The sequence below is a fragment of the Sapajus apella genome, unplaced genomic scaffold, assembly GCF_009761245.1.
Source record: "Sapajus apella isolate SASKATOON/1434 unplaced genomic scaffold, GSC_monkey_1.0 scaffold119, whole genome shotgun sequence".
NCBI lineage: Eukaryota > Metazoa > Chordata > Mammalia > Primates > Cebidae > Sapajus > Sapajus apella.
In genome coordinates, this window is record NW_022437059.1 from 2,667,282 (window position 1) to 2,691,162 (window position 23,881).

The following is a 23,881-nucleotide window of genomic DNA, read 5'->3' on the forward strand; positions in this document are numbered from 1 at the left end:
GAATGCTTTCCTGCTTTGAAATTCCTTCCATCAAACACCCTAAATCATCCCTCTCAAGCTCTAAGACAAAAATCTCTAAGGGAGGGGCAAAATGCCGCCAATCTCTTTGTTAAAACATAGCAAGAGTCACAGAGTAATCTTTGCTCCGGTTCCCAACAAGTCTCCCATCTCCATCCGAGACCACCTCAGCCTGGATCTTATTGTTTATATGTCTATCAGCATTTTTGTCAAAAGCCACTCAACAAGGCTCTAGGAAGTTCCAAACTTCCGCACGTTTTCTTGTCTTCTTCTGAAACTTCCAAACTGTTCCAACTTCTACCTGTTACCCAGTTCCAAAGTTGCTTCCATGCGTTTAGGTATCTTTTCAGCAGTGCCCTATTCCTGGTACCAATTTACTACATTAGTCTGTTTTAATGCTGCTGATAAAGACATACTCAAGACAGGGCATTTTACAAAAGAAAGAGGCTTATTGGACTTGCAGTTCCACATGGCTGGGGAGGCCTCACAATCATGGTGGAAGGCAAGAAGGTGCAAGTCACATCTTACGTGGATGGCAGCAGGCAAAGAGAGAGCTTGTGCAGGACAACTCCCATTTTTTAAAACTATTAGATCTCAAGAGACCCATTCACTATCATGAGAACAGCATGGGAAAGATCTGCCCTCGTAATTCAGTCATCTCTCACCAGGTCCCTCCCACAAAAAGTGGGAATTATGGGAGCTACAAGATGGGATTTGGGTGGGAACACAGCCAAACCATATCAGGGTAGAAAGCTGTCCTGAAACGTGGTAACTCCTGTCATGAGATCCTTTGGTTCTCAAGCACTGAAGCGGGGCTCCCAATGAGCTTTCCTTGTGTTTCTTTTTACCCTTTGCCTTAAGATCTGCTCAAAGCATCAGCATAAGTGAGAAACTGAAACAATAAACACCCACATGTGTTAGTGGCTGTCATTCTAGATCCTCTTGGCTTTTTCTGATTTACTCTTGCCTTAGTGGGGTTATTCAGACAGTTTCCAAATCCAAACTTTAACTCTCTATGTTGCTGATTTGGATTAAGACAATCAGCTTTATTCTTCCCTCAAATGGCCTTGGATCATTTTCCCCTATTAGCTGTTTTGGGGATCCTTTTCCAGTCATGACCACATTTTGCTTACAGATCAGCTAGTTGGTAATCACAGCACTGTCTACTAACTGGTACCATTCATTTGACAATTAGACTTATGTTACTTTGTAGTGCACCCACTGTTCTTTACAGAAAAAAAAATTAAAAAACATTGCAGTACAAAGGGTTTATCAGGCCCCCTATCATTCCAGAGGTTCAGTGCTCTTCCAGAACTTTCAAGGTTTCAATCATGATATAAACTGACTACCATAAATAATGTAGAAAGCATGAATGATGATGAATTTAATAATCAAGTTAAGGCAGCTCAGTTATACTCAAGAGAGCAGCTAGTATGAAACTCTTTCAAATTATTTGAGTAAGGGTTTATATATTCATAGTGACTTTCTGCCTTTCTCAAGCTTCAGGTGTATCAGTTATCAATAACCAAATGAATATGTAGGTACTATTTAAACAAAAACAATTTTATAGTAGACCCGCTCCTAACCAAGAGATGAAGTCAAGTTCTGGTAGCAACAGACATCTCTACCAAGATATCCTGCTTCTGCCACTCTGTGAATGGGAAAGGAGGGAGAAACCTTGGTGTTTCGCCTTTCCCACTTGACATTAAGATCCTCATTCAAGGGGCTACCAGTTTCTAATGACCTATACGTAAGTTAGCTTTATAAGAAAGTTTTGAGTTTGAAACTCCTTTCAGCAAGTATTTGTAAGTCAAAAAAGCAAAGAAGCACTGTTTGCTATCATTTCTCCTTGTGACTGAGATTACGTTTTGCAAAGAGGAACTGTCCAGTTTCTCTAACATCTGAAATAGAAAGCTACAAAGGTTGACAGGCGTGGCCTCAAAATTGTTTCATGATTACATAACTTCTTTCTAGTTAGGAGTTAGTACAGTGTGAGAAGACCATCTACAATCAAGATTTTGAGTGGCTCTAACAAGTGCTGTTTTTCCTTGTTAGCTTTCATTTTTTCAGCCCTTTACAAGATTATAATAGTCTGCAGTTTAATCTTTCCAAAGCTTTACAGACAGTGATTCGGTCCTAAACAAGACAGTGACTCCAGAATTTCTGAAGACTATTTTGGAAGAAATATCCATTAAGGTGAGATTTCTGGGAAGTTCTTTAGAGAACGATCTGGGTACTCAGTTGGTAACCACACCATTACAGTGGAGAATTACTTATGAAAGAATTGTATCAATCATATTCAGAAAACTGAGAACTGAATCCTTTACCTGTCTAGGTGGAAAATAGGTATCTTTTATTCTACCACACCTGGAGTATGAACCAAAAAAAAAAAAATGTATCTTGTCCACAGCAAATTTTAAAATTAATTCTCAGGTGTCTATTGACATAAATTGATCTTTAGAAGAGATACTTGGTTTTCTTGGCTGGAGGATGAGTAGGAAACTTGGTGACTGGGTTTGGGCCTAAGTTAAAAGACAAGACAGTCCTGTGAGAAAATTATTATGAGGTAATAGTTAGTAAAAAATAAACCAGGACATAAATATCTATTATATGATTTTATCTCAATTTGAGAGCAGGGACATGTACACACATTAGATAATTTCTCAATATTATAAGCGTTTACTCAAAAATAATCTTTACTTTTTCCTGAATCAGTTTTATTTTATGCTTCATTTTACAACAAGTTTAAGATGAAGTATTTCTCTTTTTCAAATGGTCTATGCTTTACTCAGTCACAGATAACTTTTTTTTTTCAAGGTATAATGAAAAGACAGGGAGAATCAATTATGTATTACCTACTTGGGGATACATTTTGACTTTTTTATGGCTTAGTACCTGATGAATGTTTTCTAATTATTTAATGCGTGCTTGAGAAGAGTTTATAATGTTGGATTCCAAATCCTATTTAAGTTAGATACTAAGTTTCTTAATTAAGCTTGTTAATTATGTTTGAAAAATCTAAATCTAAGCTATTTTTTTACCTTGTTATTTCAGTAACTGAGAGAGAGAGATGGTGAAATCTCCAACTTTAATAGTGATTTTGTTAATTTCTCATTGTAGTTCTTTTGATTTCTACCATACATTTTTACATAGAATATGCATATCCAAGTATATATGTTATGTGTGTGTTTAAAGAGAAAGAAAAATGTTCTATATGCTGCCTTATAAAGTAATAACAGATTATATATATTACATTATTTATTATATCTTTTTACAAGTTGCATACTCTCCCATTACGTAGTGAAACTATGCACTGATACTTATTGACTAAAGCCTATTTTAAGCTTCACTATTTTTCCTTAAAGGTCTTTCTTTACATTAGAGTTTGAAATACAACTTTTTCTAGCTGTTTCTCAAACTTAAGTGACCTTATGGTTTATTTGTATTTTGTCAACAACATATGACTGGATTTATTTTTAATACAAATTGAAAATTTTTCCTCTTAGTTGAGGAGTTTAGTCCAGATATGTACATTCTATAAAGGTATATATTGGCTCTGCCATCTTACTTTGTTTCAGTTTATAGCACTTATTCTGTGCTTTCTTCTTCTTTCTTGCCAAGTTTCTTATTTTTTAAAAAATCTATATTTTCCTTAAAGACAAGCCCCTTATCAGACTCTCATATCTTCTGGTGCCCCAAACATATAACTCCAATTGTAAGAGTGTGTTCATATATTTCCTATTTTCTTCTCTTTGATTCTGGCTTTATTTATTTTTAAGATAGTAAGAACACTAATTAATGTATTTCTTTACTCTTACTTCCCTTTTGGCCTCCAACATTTCTTAGATTTCTTTTCATAATAAGTAGTTCTTCACAAAGAGCTGTAGGTATGGATATTTTCACTGCCAAAGTTCTAAAGCTTTGAATATAATAATTATTTTCCTTAACTGCATTAAGAAACGTAATATAAAATGTGTCGTCTTAAACATTTTCAAGTGTACAGTTCAGTAGTATTAAATACATTCATATTGTTGTGCAACCAACATCCAGAAGGCTTTTGCATCTTGCAAAACTAAAACTCAAAATCCGTTAACCAACAATTTCACCATTCCCCTTTCCTCCAGACCCTGGCAAACATCATGCTACCTTCTGTCTCTATAATAATTTGAAAACTCTAACACTTCATATATGTTTAATCACACAATATTTATGTGCTTTTTGTTACTAGGTTTTTTCATTTCATGTTTGCAAAGTTTATCCATGTTGTATTGTAGCAAGTGTCAGAATATTCTTTCTTCTTAGGGTAAAATAATATTCTATTTTATCTATTTACCATGAAATATCTAATAAATCATACTTCTTTTTAGTCATTCATCCATTGGCAGACACTTGTATTTCTTTCACATTTTTCTGTTGTGATTAATGCTGCAATGAACATAGATGTACATACATTTATTTGAGATCCCACTTTCATCTATTTGGGGAATATATCAAGAAGTGAAATTACTTAATCATATGGTAATTTTATTTTTAATTTTAAGAGTAAGAATCACATTTATTTTCATAGCATCTGAACCATGTTACATTTCTACCAATGAGGCACAAGGTTTCCCTTTTCTACTCATCCTCACCAACACTGGTTATTTTCTGCTGTTATTTTTTTGGCAGTACCAAAAAACTTCATCCTAGGAGCTCTGATGTTTTGTGCATGTATGTTTTTCATTGTTAAATCTTATTGTGGTTTTTTGGTTTTGACTTGCATTTACATAAAGATTATTGATGTTGAGCATACTTATACGTGCTTATTGGACATTTGTATAGCACCTATGAAAAAATATATATGCAAGTCCTTTATCAATTTTTATCACACTATTTGGATTCTGTTGTTGTTGGGGTTGATTTGAAGGAGTTTGCTGTATATTCTGGGTGTTAAGCACTCATCAAATATATAAATTATGAATATTTCTTTCATTCTCTAGGTTCTCTTTTTCACTCTGTTAATTGTGTCTTTGATGTATAGAAAATTTTAATTTTGTTGTAGTCTAATTTAGCTCTTTTATTGTTGTGTTGTTGCCTGTGCTATCAGTGTCATATCCAAGAAATCCATTTCCAAATCCAATGTCATGAAGCCTTTCTCCTTTGTTTTCTTCTGAGAGTTACGTAGTTTTAGTTCCTACATTTATGCATTTGATCTACTTTGAGTTATGTTTTGTATATTTTGTTGGTAAAGGCCCAACTTCATTATTTTATATATAGATATCCTAATTGCCTAACAGCGTTTTTGAGAAGATTGTTCTTTACTGATTAAACGAACATAACACCCATGTCAAAAATCACTTAACCATATTTTTCAGGGTTTATTTCTATGCTATCTATCAATCATATTCCATTGTTCTTTATGTCTGTCTTGATGCCAGTACCACACTGTTTTGATTACTGTGTTTTTATAAGTTTTCAAAGCAGGAAGTCTGAAACCTCCATGTTCTTCTGTTGAAAGATTAAAAAAGACTATTTAGAGTCTGTTTAAATTCTACATTAATTTTAAGACAAATTTTTGTGCTTGTGTAAAAAACACTTCTGGGATTTTGCATTACAGATTGCATTGCAAATCGTATTGCATATGCAGTTCCTTGGGTATTGACACCTTAACAGTATTAAGTCTTCTAATACCTGAACACAGATACCTTCCCATGTATATTTATGACTCTTTAACTCCTTCACAATGTTGTATAATTTACCTCCTTGATTAAGTTTATTCCTATTTTACTACTTTAAGCTATTATATATGGGAAAAAATGTTTCCTTAATTTCCTTTTTGTTCATTGTAGTGTATAGAAACACAACTGATTTGTGTGTGTTGCTTTTGATTTCTGGAACTTTGCTGGATTTGTTTATCAGTTCTTAGTATTTACATAGAATCTTTGGGACTTTTCACATATAAGATTATATCACCAAATTGTAAAGACAGATAATTTACCTTTTCTCTTTCTTATTTAAATATATTATATTTTCTGTTTCTTGCCTTTTTGTGTGTTTGTTTGGTTTAAACTTTCAGTACTATCTCAAACAGAAGTGGGAAAGAAAAGCATCCTTGTCTTTTTCCTGATCTTTCAGGAGCAAGAGAAGTGTTTTCAGTCTCTTACCATTGGGAATATTGTTAGCTATGGTGTTTTTGTATATAGACTTTACTATGTTGAAGTGATTTTCTCCTATTCTTAGTTTATTGAGTGTTTCTAATATAAAAGGTTATTTACTTTTGTCAAATGCTTTATTATTTGCATCAATTGAAATTATCATGTGTTTTTTCATCTTTCATTTTGATAATGTGGTATATTATCTTAATTGATTTTTAGAAGTGAACAAATGAGCATCCTTGTATTTTTCCTCATCTTTCAGGAATAAGAGAAATGTGGCCAGGTGCAGTGGCTAACGCCTTACCAAATCCTAGCACTTTGGGAAGCCAAGGCTGGTGGATCACCTGAGGTCAGGAGTTCAAGACCAGCCTGGCCAAATGGTGAAACCCTGTCTCTACTAAAAACACAAAATTAGCCAGGCGTGGTGGCACACGCCTGTAATCCCAGCTACTTTGAAGGCTGAGGCAGGAGAATTGCTTGAACATGGGAGGCAGAGGTTGTGGTGAGCCAAGATCACGCCACTGCACTCCAGCCTGGCCATCGATTCTGTCTCAAAAAGACAAAAGAAATGTTTTCAGTCTTTTACCATTAAGAGTTCTAATTGATTGTTGTATGGTAAATCATCATTGCAAACCAGGAATAAACTGTAAATGGCAATGATGTCTAAATAAATGTAATGTGCTATGTAATTATGTTTGCTAATATTTTGAAAAAAAATGCATCGATATGCATAAGGGATATGGTTTAGTAAATTTTATTTTTCTAGTGCCTCTGTCTGGTTTTTTATTAGAGTAATGCTGGGTCATACAATGAGTTTGGAAGTGTTCCCTTGTTTTCAATTTTTTTAATTATACTTTAAGTTCTGGGGTACATGGGGAGATCTTGTAGTGTTGTTACTTAGGTATACACATGCCATGGTGGCTTGCTGCCTCCATCCCCCCCATTACGTACATTAGGTATTTCTCCCAATGTTATCCCTCCCCAATTTCCTCATCCCCTGCTATCCCTTCCCTAGCTCCCCATCCCCCAACAGACCCAGTGTGTGATGTTCCTCTCCCTGTGTCCATGCGATCTCATTGTTCAACACCCACCTATGAGTGAGAACATGTGATGTTTGGTTTTCTGTTGTGTCCATTTGCTGAGAATAATGGTTTCCAGATTCATCCATGTCCCTGCAAGGGACATGAACTCATTATTTTTATGGCTGCATAGTATGGCATGGTGCCACATTTTCTTTATCCAGTCTATCACTGATGGGCATTTGGGTTGGTTCCAGGTCTTTGCTATTGTAAACAGTGCCATGATGAACATACGTGTGCATGTGTCTTTATAGTAGAATGAATTATAGTCCTTTGGGGAAGAGACACTTTTCAAAGAAGACATTTATGCGGCCAACAAACATATGAAAAACTGCTCATCATCACTGGTCATTAGAGAAATGCAAATCAAAACCACACTGAGATACCATCTCATGCCAGTTAAAATGGCGATCATTAAAAAATCGGGAGACAGATGCTGGAGAGGATGTGAAGAAATAGAAGTGCTTTTACACTATTGGAGAGATTGTAAATTAGTTCAACCATTGTCTATGATAGTGTGACGATTCCTCAAGGATCTAGAAATAGAAATACCATTTGACTTCTTTTCAATTTTTTGAAGACTTTGAGGAATTTTGGTCTTAATTCTTCTTTAAATGTTTGGTAGAATTTACCAGTAAAACCATTTAGTCTGGACTTTTCTTTATTGAGAGGTTTTTGATTTCTGATTCACTCTCCTTACTAGTCATATGACTGTTCAGATTTTCTGTTTCTTTATGATTCAAAATGTGTGGGTTGTACGTTTCTAAGAATTTATCCATTTATCTGTTTTATTTAGGTTATATCACTTATTTATATATAATTGTTCAAAGTATTCTTTTATAATTCTTTTTATTTCTGTGAAATCTGTTGTCATGTTCCCTTTTTAGTTTCCGATTTTATTATTTGAGCCTCCTTTTTCATCTATGTCAATTCAGTTAAAGTTCTGACAGTATTTATATTTTCTGAGAACCAACTCTTGTTTTTATTAATTCTTTATTATTTTTCTAATTTCGATTTTATCTTTAATTTTTCTTTTTTCCTTCTTTTTGATGGCTTTGGGTTTAGTTTGTTACTTTTTCCAAGTTCCGTATGATGTAAAGTCAGATTGTTGATTTGAGATTCTTCTTCTTTGTAAATGTAGTTGTTTAAATCTATAAATTATCCTCACCACCATTTTCTCTGCATTTAATGAAATGATATATTGTGTTTTCATGTAATTTCTCTAAATAAGGCTTCAAATTTGACTTGTGATTCTTTGTATGTATTTCATTGAGTGTGTTGTTTATTTTCACATGTTCATGAATTTTCTAGTTTTCTTTCTGTTGATTTCTAGTTTTATTCCACTGTGATGAAAAATACACTATGATTTCAAACATTTAACATTTATTAAAACTTGTCTGATGTTCTAATTTGTGGTATATTTTGGGATAATGTTCCATATGTTCATGTGAAAAACATGTATTCTACTGTTGTTGACTTTATTGTTTTGGATATATGCGTTAGATATAATTGGTCTATAAGTAGTCTATAATGTTTGTCAATATTTCTTTTTTCTTATTTATCTCTGTCAGGTTGTTTTATCCATTATTGAAAGCGGAAGATTAAAGTCTCTTACTATTACTTTAGAGTTGTCTATTTCTCCCTTCAATTCTGTAAATGTTTGTTTCATATATTAGGAACTCTGATGTTTTGTGCATGAATGTTTTTTATTGTTATATCTTCTAGATAAATTGGCCCTTTTATCACTATGTAATGTTCTTTGTCTCTTATAGCAGTTTTTGACTGTTTTTATTTTATCTGATACTATAGCAAACTCTTCTCTCTTTCGTTTAATATTTCAATGGAATATATTTTTTATTCTTTCCATCTTTGTCCTTAGATCTCTAAAATTAGCCTCTTGTATGCAACATATAGTTGGATCCCCTGTTTTTAAATTAATTGTGTCATATATATATATATATATATACACACACACACACATACACACACACACACACACATACATACACATATATAATTTTAATATATGCTTTTTGATTAGTAAGTTTAAACCACTTATATTTGAACTAATTATTGATAAGGAAGAACTGAGAACTTACTGTTGCCTTTTCTATTTGTCTTCTGTATGTTTTAATAGGTTTTTGTCTCTCACGCCTCTCTTAATGCCTTCTTTGTGTTGATATTTTCTGTAGTAAAACCTTTTTATTTTCTTCCATTCCATTTGTGTATATACTACAGATATCTTTGTGGTTATCATCAGGCCGCATATGGCATTCTAAAGTTATAGCAATCTATTTTTAACTGACAACAACTTAGTTTCAATCATATGCCAAATATTTACTCCTTTACAGCTCCCCAACACATATTTTAGGTTATTAATGTCACAAATTGCATTTATATATTATGTACCAATTAACATTGATTTATAAATTGTTTTGCTTTCATGTTTTAAATCCTATAAAATAATAAAAAGTGATTACAAATCAAAATAGCAAAAGTCAGGTTTTTATATTTATGTATATATTTACCTTTCATGGAGAACTTTTATTTTTATATGAGTTTTAGTTACTGTCTAGCATCCTTGTGTTTCAGCTTGAAGAAATCCCTTTAGTATTTATTTTAGGGCAGATATAGTGGTAATGAAATCCTTAAGCTTATATTTATCTGGGAATGTCTTAATTTTTCTCATTTATGAATGGCAGGTTTCCCAGATATAGTATTTTTGATAGACAGACTTTCCTTTAAACACTTAAAATGTATTGCCCCAGTACCTTCTGGTCTACAAAGAATTTGCTGACAAATGTGCTTATAATCTTATTGAAGATTTCTTGTATATAACGAGTTGCCTTCTTCTTGCTACTTTTTAAATGATTTTCTTTTTGTCTTCGACTTTTGGTAATTTGATAATAATGCGTCATAGTGTAAGTTTTTTTGAGTTTATCATGGTTGCAGCTTATTTGGTTTCTTGTATCTGTACATTTTGTCCTTTCTCAAATTTGGAAAGTTTTCAGTCCTTATTTACTCAAATAATTTTGTTATTCCTTTCTATTTTTCATCACCTTTTCAGACTTACATAATGCATCTATTGTCCCACTTGATGATGTACTATAAGTCATTTAGGTTCTGTTCATTTTCCTTCATATGTTTTTAAAAATTTTGTTTCTCAGCCTTGATACATACACATGACCTGTCTTCAACGTCACTGATTTTTCTGCCTATTGGCATGTGCTGAAAAACTCCCCTAGTGAATTTTACAATGCAGTCAATTTATTTTTCAGCTTCAGGATTTATGGGATGTTTTTCTGGTAATTTCTGTCTTTCTGCTATAATCTCATTTTGTTTATAAATCATTTCCTGATTTTGTTTAGTTGTCTGTACATATTTTCCTTTAACTCATTGATTATATTTAAGAATGTTGTTTTAGTCTTTGACAAAAAGTCCGAGGGCTGTGTTCCTTTAGAGAAAGTTTTTGGAGGTTCATTTTTTTCTTTTAAATTGACCACGTTTACCTGTTTCTTTGAATACCTTTGGTTGAAAACTGGACATTTGCAAAAACAGCTCCCTCTCAACTGTTCTTAACTGGCACCATTCAGGGGAGGACTTTCACTCTGCAGCTAAGTGTGAAATCTAAACATTCTCTGAGGCCTGTATGGACATGTGCCTTGCCTGGGCATATGTGTATGCATTTTTTAAATAATTCTCTCATATACACACTGCTTTTATGCCACAATTTTAGTAAGAGCCACACCTACCTATTTTCATGACCTTAGATGTTCTACTGTATTCCTCTATCCATAAAGAAACCTACTTGGTTGTCTGATAAAAATCTTTTAGTAAAAGTAAGACTAGCTGGAGATAAATAATCACTATAAAAAATGGGCAAAAAAATAAATGCTGCAATTCCATACTATAAAGCAGATAGGAGTACAGCAAAATGACAATTTTAGAAATGCATAGGACACAGAGAACAAGTCCTAAGTCCCAGGGAGACAAAATGCTAATGAGAGCTGATTAGAGAAGAGCCAAGAGGGACTACAGTTTGTTCCACAACTCAGAACTGTAGTGCTGTGGCAGAAGGTTATTCATATAAGGTAAGCAGGTGCAGCCCATTTATACTTAGGCCATTTCGATGATAGTGAGTGTGGGAAGAGTCAGGAACCAAGAGGCAGGCATTGAGGGGTCAGCTCCGGCCCCAGTAAATTATCAGAAGAGGAACCAGGGACTTTGACACCACAGAACCCATACTGTAAACACCACAACAATTACCTGTTTCCAAACATCATTTCACCACATTCACCTCTGACCCAACTCAGCAATCAACATTAAAAGGGAAGAACTTCACAATTTCCTAATAAAGCAAGTCTTGATCCATTGTTCACAGTGACACATCTAGTAACTTAGTTCCTTTTTCTCATACACATCCAAGGACAACGTTTTGACCTGGCCACTCACTCACAAAAGCAGTTTTTAAAATTCTCAGTTTAAAAAAAAGTCTCAGTTTTTAAAATTGTCTGCATAGATGTGTAATGTTGTGTGTCCTTTTTACTTTACAGGCCAAGCTATGACTTCAGAAATGGTGAATGAATACAAGAAAATAGTTTTGCTGAAAGGATTCGAGAACATGGATCATTATCATTTTACAACAATTAAGTCCTTACTGGCCTGTGATTTAGGACTAACTTCAAAAATGCAAGAGGAATACAACAGAATTGAGATTTTAGATTTGATGGTAAAAAAGTTCCCAGGTGTTGCCTGTGTAGACAAACTAATTGAACTGGCTAGAGATATGCCGTCACTTAAAAACCTTGTTAACGAGCTTCGAAAAGAGAAGTCAAAAGGTAATAGGAAAAGCCTTGCATATGGCTACTCTGCCCTGAGTCTCCCCAGTCTTGAGTAGAAACCCACCTTGGTCATAGCTGGCACATCCTTTTCCCAAGTTATAACTCAGCAGTCATGGCAATGTTGGCACCTCAGAGACCGACCAGTTGGCAATTTAGAGCATTCTGTTTCATATAAAAGAGACTGATATATTTAGAAAACTGTGTTTGGGGTAGGGATAAAAAACCAAAGACAGGGATTTATGAGAAGCTGAGGTTTTCAGTAAATTAGAAATGTCAGAAAATGTAAACAATTACTTTTTAAAATGTAGTTTATTTGAAATATTTGTATTTAACCAATTGACACAGCAAATAGTTCTATTAAGAGATGTGTAGATTTTTTCCACTTAATAAATCACTGGCATTTTTTTTTTAATTCAAAAGCCAATATTAGCACTTTGCAACATTACCATTCAGATCATGTCTCCTTTCAGGTCATATTTCTGTCATTTGAACAGATCTGTCATGAACAGCACATGACCACCCTGTCAGCATCATGAAAGCCTTAGATATTTAAAAGAAATGGTAGGAGAACGAGGCTGAGAAAGGGTTGACGGGGCACATGGAGTTGACAGGACAGGAAGCATGTTCTCACTGCACAGGGGAAGAGTGAGGAAAGCACTGAGGAGAATGAGACAGCTCCTGTGCCTGCGTGCTCCTGTTGGCCTCCTAGCAGCCAGGCTGGGGTAATGCAGTAGAGGTAACAGGCACACCTGACTTCTCATGCAGGAGCTGACAGCAGGCAGTATTGAAACTGCTTCAGCTGTCTTGGATAAGCTATTTCAGTCTAGGTCAGTCTAGGCTTATTGTGTTCCTTTTCTTTTGTCAGTTGCTAAGAAAATGAAAGCAAAAGAAATAACTCGAATGAAAAAAGGAAACCAGGAAAAAGTGGGTACTGCAGAACCTGCACCCACCGCAAGAAACACGCTCACATCTGAGAGAGGAGAGAAGATTCCTGTAGCTCAGGTAAGCCTGAGAAAGAGGAGCAGGATCAAAGTCCCACAGAAGACTCTCTGAAAGGCATGTGGCTCTTCATTAATATCTCAACCCAGCTTAGATTTACCAAATGAGTAATTCTGGATCATCTTTGTAATAGGTAAAGAGCTAGGCGTCATAAAAATTTAATAAAAAAATTTCTGTGACATAAGTATATTACATCTCCATAATAAAAATGGGATCATAATCATGTGTGATACGTATCTTGCCCATGCTTATACAAATCTAGATTTTCTCATTCCAAGTGTGGTGCTCTTCTCGTCACGCCTTGGTGGTGGTAAGAGTGATGCACTTGCTGAAATCACCCATCTCCTTTGTAGTGCGACAATCTACGCCCAATATTACCTATCCTCCACGTATTCAAGTGAGAGGCTGCAATTCCCTAGATTTTCCAAGGACATCCCATCCAATATAAATAGAACTTACTATGATTTAATGAAAATTTGCTCTGCTTCTTTTGATACTAAATCCCATTAACAGGAAAATTAAACTGCTTTCAGAAAAGAAAAACTCCTATCAAAGAAAAGACTGGAGTCAAAAGGAACAAGGTGACCCAGGAGCAGAGTCAGCCCTCACATCCCTCAGGAGCCAGCACATCTGAAGCTATGGGCCATCCCCCAGCACCCCAGACCCCGTCATCAGCTCCATCCAACACTTCATTTACTCAGGTACACACTCTCCCTGGTCCTCTTCTCCAATACTTTTTAGCCCAGTAACTGCATTCCACTTTTACTATTGTTACTCTCACGCATAACTCTTTCTGTTACTGATTTCCTGTGGGAAAACTATTTTCTACGTTATGGTAACTTGTTCACATTGGTGAGAAGCCACATCTAAGTAAGGTCCAATTACCCACAGGTGATCACTGTGTATAAAACACCAGGAAAGACCACTAAGCATTTCTGGTCTATACAGGTACACAGTTTGGCTCCTAGTACTAGTACATACAAGCCCATGGCTCGTCTTTGCTTCCCACACTTCCTACTACAGATTGGGCAATGTTCTCTTCAGAAGTGTTCTGCTACAACTCAAATAGACCAGGCCACTGTGGGGAGAGGATATTAGAGATAAACAAACTTCTCCTTTTGTTGTTGTTAGCATTCTAGCCACTGTGAAATGCTGTCTACATACTTGAGATCATAGCTTCCAGAAATCCTCTGCCTGAGACTACTTATATGCTGAGCCAGGCCAAGCCAAGTCTTTCCACTTGTAGCAGCACTATTTCTTGGGAAGAAACAAAGGAATTGGGCGGTCAAAATGGCAGAATACAGTAGTGATAATTAGAATTTCTAAATGTTTGAGACTAGTGGTGGGTATGGTCCTTCATTTTTAACGCTATCCAAGTTGTTTTCACTTTTTGGATTGTCTTTGGTAATTTAAGTAAGTAGAGGAGATATTTGGATTTGTTATTATATTCGAATCTTTCTTTAAAGTTTCTTCACAACAATGCTTTCATCATCTACTGCTCTAGGTTGTTCATGCAGAAGATCATGCCTTGCTTCAGGAAGATTATTCTGAGTCAATGAGGGTGATCTCATTTCCAAGCCTGTTTTCTGCTACCTTAAACTTTCATGAGCCAAACTACAGCAGCTCATGTGCCTTTCCTTTCTGTCCAGCAATTCCCGTCTAGCCTAGCCCCCAGCTCCAAATATCTGTGAAAGTTTTTGGGTCAAAAGCTCTGCAGAGTCACTCAAGTAGAGTGACTTTACACTCACATGAGTGTAGAGTGACTTTGTATTCCTGCTCAAAGTTTTAAGTTTATTTTCTTGTGTCCACCCAACACAGAATCAGAAAACCCAGGCCCTATGTCAGGTGGATGCAAGAAGAAATGTCCTCCAGAAGGGCCCATTGACAGTGATGGTACTGAAAGCAACAGAGCCATTTAAATATGAGTCCCCAGAAAAAGGGAAAAGCACAATGTTTCATGCTACAGTGGCAAGTAAGACTCAATTTTTTCAAGTGAAAGTCTTCAATACCGACTTGAAAGAGAAATTCATGAAGAAGAAGGTCATTACCATATCTGATTATTTTGAATGTAAAGGAATAATGGAAATAAATGAAGCATCATCTGTGTCTGAAATTGATCAAAATTTTGAGGTCCCAAACAGAATTATCAAAGAAGCAAATAAAACTCCCAAGATCAATCACCTTTATAAGCAAGCATCTGGAACAATAGTGTATGGGTTGTTTATGTTAAAAAAGGTAATCCCTTAATTTTGTTTTAATTTTCTCTACCATTACTTGGAACTAAATGTCTTAATTTGCCAGACATTGCTTACTGTCTGAATACTGGAACACAATAATTTATATTGACTAGAGATAGTGATGAAGTTGTCACACAAAATAGGCAATAGGACTAAGTGACTTATTAACTTTCTTACACCAAAATAAATGTAAGGACTTTGAGTTAGTAAGAAATATTGGCAATAATGATCTCTTGTCAGCCACAATGAGCTAGGACAATACAGGGTCTAAATCAATAGGCTCAGGCTAATAACATCATTTCTTTCAGCTCTGTTCCAATGGGCGCTCATAATTTTACTTTGAATTTTGATAAACTTATTTTGAATAATGAATTGTGCTACCAAGGTTGAATTCTGGTGGTGACATACATTTGGAATAACAAGTGGATCGGCTGGTATGCTCTTAAATGCAAATATGTTCAACAGCTATCCACATAATCTAAACATTTATGCTGTTGCTCTTCTATCTTATGTATTCACTTATTTATGAAGATAGTACTAAACAACTGAGAAATATTGAATCCCTTGATACTTAAAGGATAAGGCAATTTCATCCTATTATTTACCAAAAAAAAGGTTAATTAAAAGGCACAGAATTTTATTGATATGTTCATGTCCAAATTCAAGATGCTAGGTAGGATAATGCATTCCATCCCTTTCTCCACTCTAAAACATCACACATTCCTGTGAATTCAACTCACATTCTATATGATTGACTGCTTTATAACCCTATATACATGTCTTTCAAAAGAGCCCCTTAAATTTACCTCCACATTTTCTCACACTCTTTTTAAGAGCTCTTGCTTAGAAATGCAATTACAGAATTGATGAGTAATAGCTTCAGTGTGTGAGACATTATAAATTGACGGAGCTAGGTCAAAGGCGACAAGATATTGGTAAAGAATAAGTAATGAGGAAGGCTGAAAAAGAATAAATGATTGTGTTATAGAAGTTTTTTCTTTAAAATTCCTCAAAACCTGAAGTAACTCAGGAGTGGAAAACCAAATATTGTATGTGCTCACTTATAAGTGGGAGCTAAGCTACAAGTATACAAAAACATAAAAACATACAGAGTGATACAACAAACTTTCAACACTCAGAAGGGGGAAGCTGGGAGAGTGGTGAGGGATACAAAACTTTGTATTGGGTACAATATATACTATTTGGTTGATGGGTACACTAATATCTCAGAATTTGACATTACATAATTAATCTATGTAACCCAAAACCATTTGTACCCCAAAAGCTATTGAAATTTTTTAAAAGCAAAATAATAATAAAGTGAAAATCCTCATAATCAACTGGATGAATAATTGTGGAAAGCATACATTTGTTTTTCCACAGGACCAGGAGCCAAGAAGTTCTACAGGAATTTTTGATTCCTCTATATCTAGGTGCTTCATTAACTCTTAGCTGATCTGAAGGTGGTAGCAGGAGAAAAAGAAGAAAATATTTATTGTTGTACAATTGCAGGAAGAAAAATACCTTGAGCAGGAACAGCAAAAGCAAAAAAAAATCAGATACTAAAAAATAGGCCTTGTGAGATGGCAGGCAAAGCCACGTATATGATCTGTACCTGTCATTCCTGTCATGCGTATCGCATTAACTTTGTCATGAGGCTCTATTTCATGTATATGATACTAACAATACTCTCAGAAACAGGATGTTAATCTTCTTTTGCAGAAAACAGTACACAAGAAGAACACAATCTATGAAATACAGGATAATACAGGAACCATGGATGTAGTGGGGAATGGAAAATGGCACAATATCAAGTGTGAGGAAGGAGATAAGCTTCGACTCTTCTGCTTTCAACTGAGAACAATTGACTACAAGCTGAAACTGATGTGTGGAATTCACAGTTTCATCAAGGTGGGAACTGGATAGAGGAGAATGAGTTTGCTAAAAGGGCAAATCATTTTGTTTAGGCTTTGGAAAACCCCAGATGTACTACTTAAACAGTCCAGCGGGTGGAAGGAGAACCTAAACAATGCCCATGCACTCATTTGTAAGTGGAGGATTTTTAAAAAGATATTAAGGTAAAGGCATTCATATGGTTATAGAAAGGATATAATACTGTGTTAATTGATTTAAAGATGTGTGTAGGTGCAGGGAACATCGGGCTCAAGAGCAAGGGCTTTGAATAAGACAGATGTGATTTGAATCTTGGATTTTAACAAGCACTAGTTGGCTGATATTGGGGAAATAGTTTCATTGGTCCTCTAAAATAATGGAAGTCTCCAATTCAGGATGTTTTAAACATTGAGGCAATACATACATATTAATTGTGTCACAGTCTGGCACATCAACATAAACTGATCTATGGTCGATAGTATTTTTTTAGGACAGTAAAGACATTGGGATAACTTTTAAGCAAAGGAAATGACACATGAAAATTCCAAAAGTGTGACACTGCATAATGAGTTCTGTATAAATGAAATTCAGTAGATGCAGAAGACGGTGGGACCAAAATATTTTTAAAAAGGCCGGGGAGGTAGGGACTGCCAAGGCCCATAGACAAAAAAGAAGCAGAAGTGTGGCTTTTTCAAAAGTAAATTAATGGGAACTTCATTGTTGAAAATACATAACAAACTGAAATAAAATTACACTGAAGAATGCCTGATCACTTTGACATTTTAGCAAAAAATACTCCAGTGACGATCTATGGAGTTGCATTACAGAGAGATTAGGCAAGGGGCAGAGATATCTATTAGAAGTAGTGTGCTGGAGTTCCCTCAGATCCTTACTAAAGAGAGCTTATTGTTGGAGATTCAGGAATTAAACATGTGGTCCTTCGAAATCATCCATGTGAAAATATGTATACCACCAGACTGCAAATGTTACAAATCGAAGCTTTTTTAAAATTGGGCAGTTGGTTAATCAGGACACCACAGAAGTTTATTTCAAAAATCTGTTTAGGAAGGAAAAAGACAAATAGGGATTAGCTAATGGAAGGAAAATGAGTTTTTTTGAAGGTAGATCTTCATAACTTTGTGACTAATGAGCTTTCATAGGGGAGGAGAATGTAGCCAATGGGAAGAAAAGATATGGAAGGTGAAAGGAGAACTATAAACAGAGCTTCATTTCAATATCTAGGGTCTCACTATATCTTTCTTATCTCTCTTCAAAGGTCATCAAGACCAAGAAAAACAAGAAGGACCAATGAATATTAATTGAAATCTGCAAGCTGCAATGCAACAAACAACTTCTGCTTAAAACAATTGTTAATAACTGTGATTGTGTAAATGTTCAGTAACACATTGTAAATAACGGATTTAGTAGATATATTCTAGCATATTAACAGCATTTATATCTAAGTTATAGATGAGGTTGCTTTCTGGATTAAAATTTTCATCTTATAGGCTTCCACTTTTTTTAGATATTACATTTTGCACTTATGACATTCATAAGGTAAAAAATACAATATCTTTCTTTGAAGGACATTATTTTCCCAAAGTGTTGTATCTGTTCTCTTAAGGTCAGCAGTGAGCTGCTTGAGGCTGAATGCTTTGTGCACTGTGAGCACATTAAGGAGATGGGGAGAGACACACAGGGCCTTATCAACACTGGAGTCTATTTCCAGAGGATAAGACCCCAATAAAGGCTATGCCTAAATTTATGTAGCCCATGCTTAAATGAGCAAACACGGTGGCCTAGGGAAGTAGTAGACCTAGAGGAAAGGATTCCTTTATGCAATTATGTCCTCCAGAAGGGGCCCATTTGGGTAATTGGTTTCTCTGAAGGGGACAACATTGGTGATTTGCATAAAGATACCAATATATGCAAGACACATTCCCCTCCTTAGTTGGTGTGGATTATCATATCCATCATATGCCATTTATCTGATTTGTTGATACACATGTATTCAAAATTAGAGCACTAAAAGCATAAAACATACATGAACAGATCTGAGGGGAGAAACATAGAGCAATGTAATAGTAGGAAACTTCAGTACTCACAATAATGAAGAGATTATCCAGGCAGTTATTCAATAAGAAAATAGCAGACATCAACAATTCATACACCAATGGACCTAACAGATATAAACAGAACATTCCACACAACAGCATCAAAATACAAATTTGCCTCAAGTCCACATGGAGCATTGTCCAGAATATGTCACATGCTGGGTCACAAAACAAGTCTTAACAAATTCCAGAAAAGTAAATTATAACAAGCATCTTTTCTGATTATTATAGAATTATTGTAGAAATAGTTTATTTGGAAGAATCAATATTGTTAAAATGACTATACTGTCCAAAGCAATTTACAAAGTTAATGCTATTTCTATTAAACTACCAATGTCATTTTTCAAAGAATTAGAAAATGACTATTTTTAAATTCTTATGGACCCATAAAGAACCCAAATAGCCAAAGCGATCCTAAGCAAAAAGAACAAAACTGGAGGCATGATATTATCCAACATCAAACGATACTATGAGGCCATAGTAATCAAAACTGCATGATACTGGCACAAAAACAGACACATAGACCAATGGAGGAGAATGGAAAATTCAGAAATAAAGCTGAACACTTGTAACCATCTGATCTTTGACAAGGTGGACAAAAATGAGCAAGAGGGAAACAACTCTATTCAATAAGTGAACTCCCTATTCAGTAAATTTAGTAACTGGCTAGCCATATGCAGAACAATGAAACTAGACGCTTACCTTTCACCATATATAAATTAACTCAAGATGACTTAAAGATTGAAATGTAAGGCCTCAAGCTACAAAAATCCTAGAATAAAACCCAATAAATATCCCCCTCAACATCCACCTTGAAAAACATTTTTGGTTAAGTCCCCAAAAGCAATTGCAAAAAAACATAAAATGACAAGTAGGACCTAATTAAACTAAAGAAGTTCTATGCAGCAAAATAAACTATCAACAGAGTAAACAGAGAATCTACAGAACGGCAGAAAATATTCCTTCACTATGCATCTGACAAAGGTCTAACACCCAGGATCTATAAGGAACTTAAAATAACAAGCAAAAAACAAATAACTCCATTAAGAAAATGGGCAAAGGACATGAATAGTCATTTCTCAAAAGAAGGCATGAGTAGCCAACAAACATGAAAAACTGCTCATCATCACTAATCATCAGAGAAATGCAAATTAAAACAGCAATGAGATACTATCTCACACCAACTAGAATGATGATTACTAAAAGGCCAAAAAACAACAGATGCTGGCAAAGCTGAGGAGAAAAAAGAAGACTTATAGGGTGGTGGTGGGGATGTAAATTAGTTCAACCATTGTGGAAGCAGTTTTGAGATTTCTCAAATAGCTTAAAAATAAGAAAGGACACAAACAGATGGAAAAACATTTCACGCTCATGGTTAGGAAGAATCAATATTGTGAAAATGGCCATACTGCCCAGAGTAATTTATAGATTCAATGCTATCCCCATCAAGCTACCATTGACCTTCTTCACAGAACTGGAAAAAACCACTTTAAACTTCACATGGAATCAAAAGAGAGCCCGCATAGCCAAGACAACCCTAAGCAAAAAGAGCAAAGCTGGAGGCATCATGCTACCTGACTTCAAACTATACTACAAGGCTATAGTAATCAAAATAGCATGGTACTGGTACCAAAACAGAGATATAGATCAATGGAACAGAACAGAGGTCTTGGAAATAATGCCACACATCTACAACCATCAGATCTTTGACAAGCCTGACAAAAACAAGCAATGGGGGAAAGGATTCCGTTTCATAAACGGTGTTGGGAAAGCTGGCTAGCCATATGCAGGAAGCTGAAACTGGATCCCTTCCTTATACCTTAACACAAAAATTAACTCCAGATGGATTAAAGCTTTAAACATAAGAACTAACACCATAAAAAAACCCTTGAAGAAAACCTAGGCAACACCATTCAGGACATAGGCACAGGCAAGAACTTCAGGACTAAAACACCAAAAGTGACGGCAACAAAATAGACAAATGAGATCTAATTAAACTTAAGAGCTTCTGCACAGCAAAAGAAACAATCATTAGAGTGAACCGGCAACCAACAGAATGGGAAGAATTCTTTGCAACCTACCCATCTGACAAAGGGCTAATATCCAGAATCTGCAAAGAATTAAAACAGATTTACAAGAGAAAAACAAGCCCATCCAAAAGCGGGCAAAGGATATGAACAGACACTTTTCAAAAGGAGATATATATGAGGCCAACACACATGAAAAAATGCTCATCATCACTGGTCATTAGAGAACTGCAAATCAAAACCACATTGAGATTCCTTCTCACGCCAGTTAGAATGGCGATCATTTAAAAATCTGGAGACAACAGATGCTGAAGAGGATGTGGAGAAATAGGAACACTTATACACTGTTGGTGGTAGTGTAAATTAGTTCAACCATTGTGGAAGACAGTGTGGCACTTCCTCAAGGACCTAGAAATAGAAATTCCATTTGACCCAGCAATCTCATTACAGGGTATATACCCAAAGGATTATAAATTGTTCTGTTATAAAGACACATGCACACGTATGTTCATTGTGGCACTGTTTACAATAGCAAAGATGTGGAATCAACCCAAATGCCTGTCAATGATAGACTGGACAAAGAAAATGTGGCACATATACAGCATGCTATACTATGCAGCCATAAAAAAATGACCAGTTCGTGTCCTTTGTAGAGACATGGATGAATCTAGAAACCATCATTCTCAGCAAACTGACACAAGAACAGAAAACCAAACACCGCATGTTTTCACTCATAGGCGGGTGATGAACAATGAGAACACTTGGGCACAGGGAAGGGAACAACACTCACTGGGCTAGGGCAGACTGATGAGCCAGCTCTTGGAAGTGCCTGACTTCACTGCATCTTGTTAAGTTTTTCAAGGAACACCAAGTTCTCCCCATCATGAGAGGCACAAAGCAAACTTTACCTTGTGAGATGGAGGCTGTTTGGCCTTTGGGGGCTGACCCACAGGGTGTTGAACTTCAGGGAATAGCAATGAAAGAACTCGGCAAAATTCGTTGTGGAATTTTGAAAAAGAGCTATCATGCACTCCATATCCACTTGATTAGACCATCTAAGTGAAAAGGGGACAATCTGGGCCTCTGGCCTACTGTGCACACAAGTGTAATAGTCACTTTTATTTAGAATGCAGACGGAATATCTAATCCATTTTAGGCTGGTATTTACATCCTGATACCTTGTCTCAATTGCTATGGTTTGCCTTAGGTTTTTTACCTCCACTACAGAGACTCTGATTCTGTCATTGCGTCTAGAAGTGATTGACAGAGAGGTTGAAGGAGCAACAAAGCATATTTCAAACTTTCTTTGGAATCCTTTCCTGAAATGTCAGCTTTGATACCATAAATATGACTTAATGAAGGGGAACAGTTTTTAGATGTTGCAATGGCAATAGTAAGCTGTATAGGATTACATTGGAATGGTAAATACACTGACAGTTTGTACTATGGGCCTGGAAAAACCACGCTCAACACCAGCCCATGAAAGCAGAAAGGAGTGTGGATATATCCTTCAAAGTAACAGAAGCACAGCTGCCCAAGGCCATGCTAGCCCACTTCTTGCATCGGCGTGACCTGGATGTGAGACATGGAATCAAAGATCATTTTGGAACTTTAAGGCTTAATAACTACCCTGCTAGACTTTGGACTTTCATGGAGCCTGTAGGTCCTTTGTTTTGGCTGATTTCTCCCATTTAAAATGGGTGATTTACCCAATACCTATGCCACCATTGAATCTAGGAAATAATGGATTTGCATTTGATTTTACAGGCTCATAGGCAAAACAGACTTGCCTTGTCTCAGATGAGACTTTGGACTTGGACTTTTGAGTTAATGCTGGAGTGAGGTAAGACTCTAGAGGACTGTTGGAAGGGCATGACTGTGTTTTGAAATGTGAGGACACGAGATTTGGGAGGGGCCAGGATAGAATGAGAGGGTTTGGCTGTATCCCTACCCAAATTTCATTTTGAATTATAGTAACCATAACTTCCATGTGTTGTGGGAGGGACCCAACGGGGTGTAATTAAATCATAGGGGAGGTTTCCCCTATGCTATTTTCGTGATAGAGACTGAGTTCTCACAAGATCTGATAGTTTTATAAAAGTCTTCTTTCTTCATTCAACTCTCATCTCTCTCTCCTGCTGCCATGTGCAGAAGGATGACTTTGCTTCCACTGCTGCCATGACTGTAAGTTTTCTCAGGCCTCCCTAGCCCTGCAGAACTGTGAGCCCATTAAACCTCTTTTTTATTTATTTATTTTTTTTGAGACAGAGTCTCACTCCGTCACCAGGTGCCAGGCTGGAGTGCAGTGGCTCCACCTTGGCTCACTGCCACCTCCGCCTCCTGGGTTCAAGCAATTCTCCTGCCTCAGCCTCCCAAGTAGCTGGGACTACAGGCACGCGCCGCCACGCCCAGCTAATTTTTTTGTATTTTTAGTAGGGACGGGGTTTCACCATGTTGGCCAGAATGGTCTCCATCTCTTGACCTCATGATCCGCCTGCCTCGGCCTCCCAAAGTGGTGGGATTACAGGCGTCAGCCACC

General features: G+C 36.0%; 1 protein-coding gene across 4 annotated transcripts; it reads left to right on the forward strand.

Moving 5' to 3' along the window:
• Positions 1-1,963: 1,963 nt before the first annotated feature.
• On the forward strand, positions 1,964-18,716 carry MNDA (myeloid cell nuclear differentiation antigen). Of its 4 annotated transcripts, XM_032260759.1 has the most exons (7): positions 1,964-2,214; positions 11,785-12,069; positions 12,938-13,074; positions 13,605-13,772; positions 14,890-15,306; positions 17,031-17,219; positions 18,478-18,716. In XM_032260759.1, exons 2-7 carry the CDS (start codon positions 11,793-11,795, stop codon positions 18,511-18,513), a joined length of 1,224 nt encoding a protein of 407 aa, XP_032116650.1. In that variant the 5' UTR covers positions 1,964-2,214; positions 11,785-11,792; the 3' UTR covers positions 18,514-18,716. The 4 variants fall into 4 exon arrangements, 3 of the variants coding, with proteins under 3 accessions (XP_032116650.1, XP_032116649.1, XP_032116651.1); XR_004263629.1 differs by lacking the exon at positions 1,964-2,214 and having other exon boundaries at positions 11,725-12,069; positions 14,890-15,281; positions 18,478-18,713; XM_032260758.1 differs by lacking the exon at positions 1,964-2,214 and having other exon boundaries at positions 11,725-12,069.
• The last annotated feature ends 5,165 nt before the right edge of the window (positions 18,717-23,881 follow it).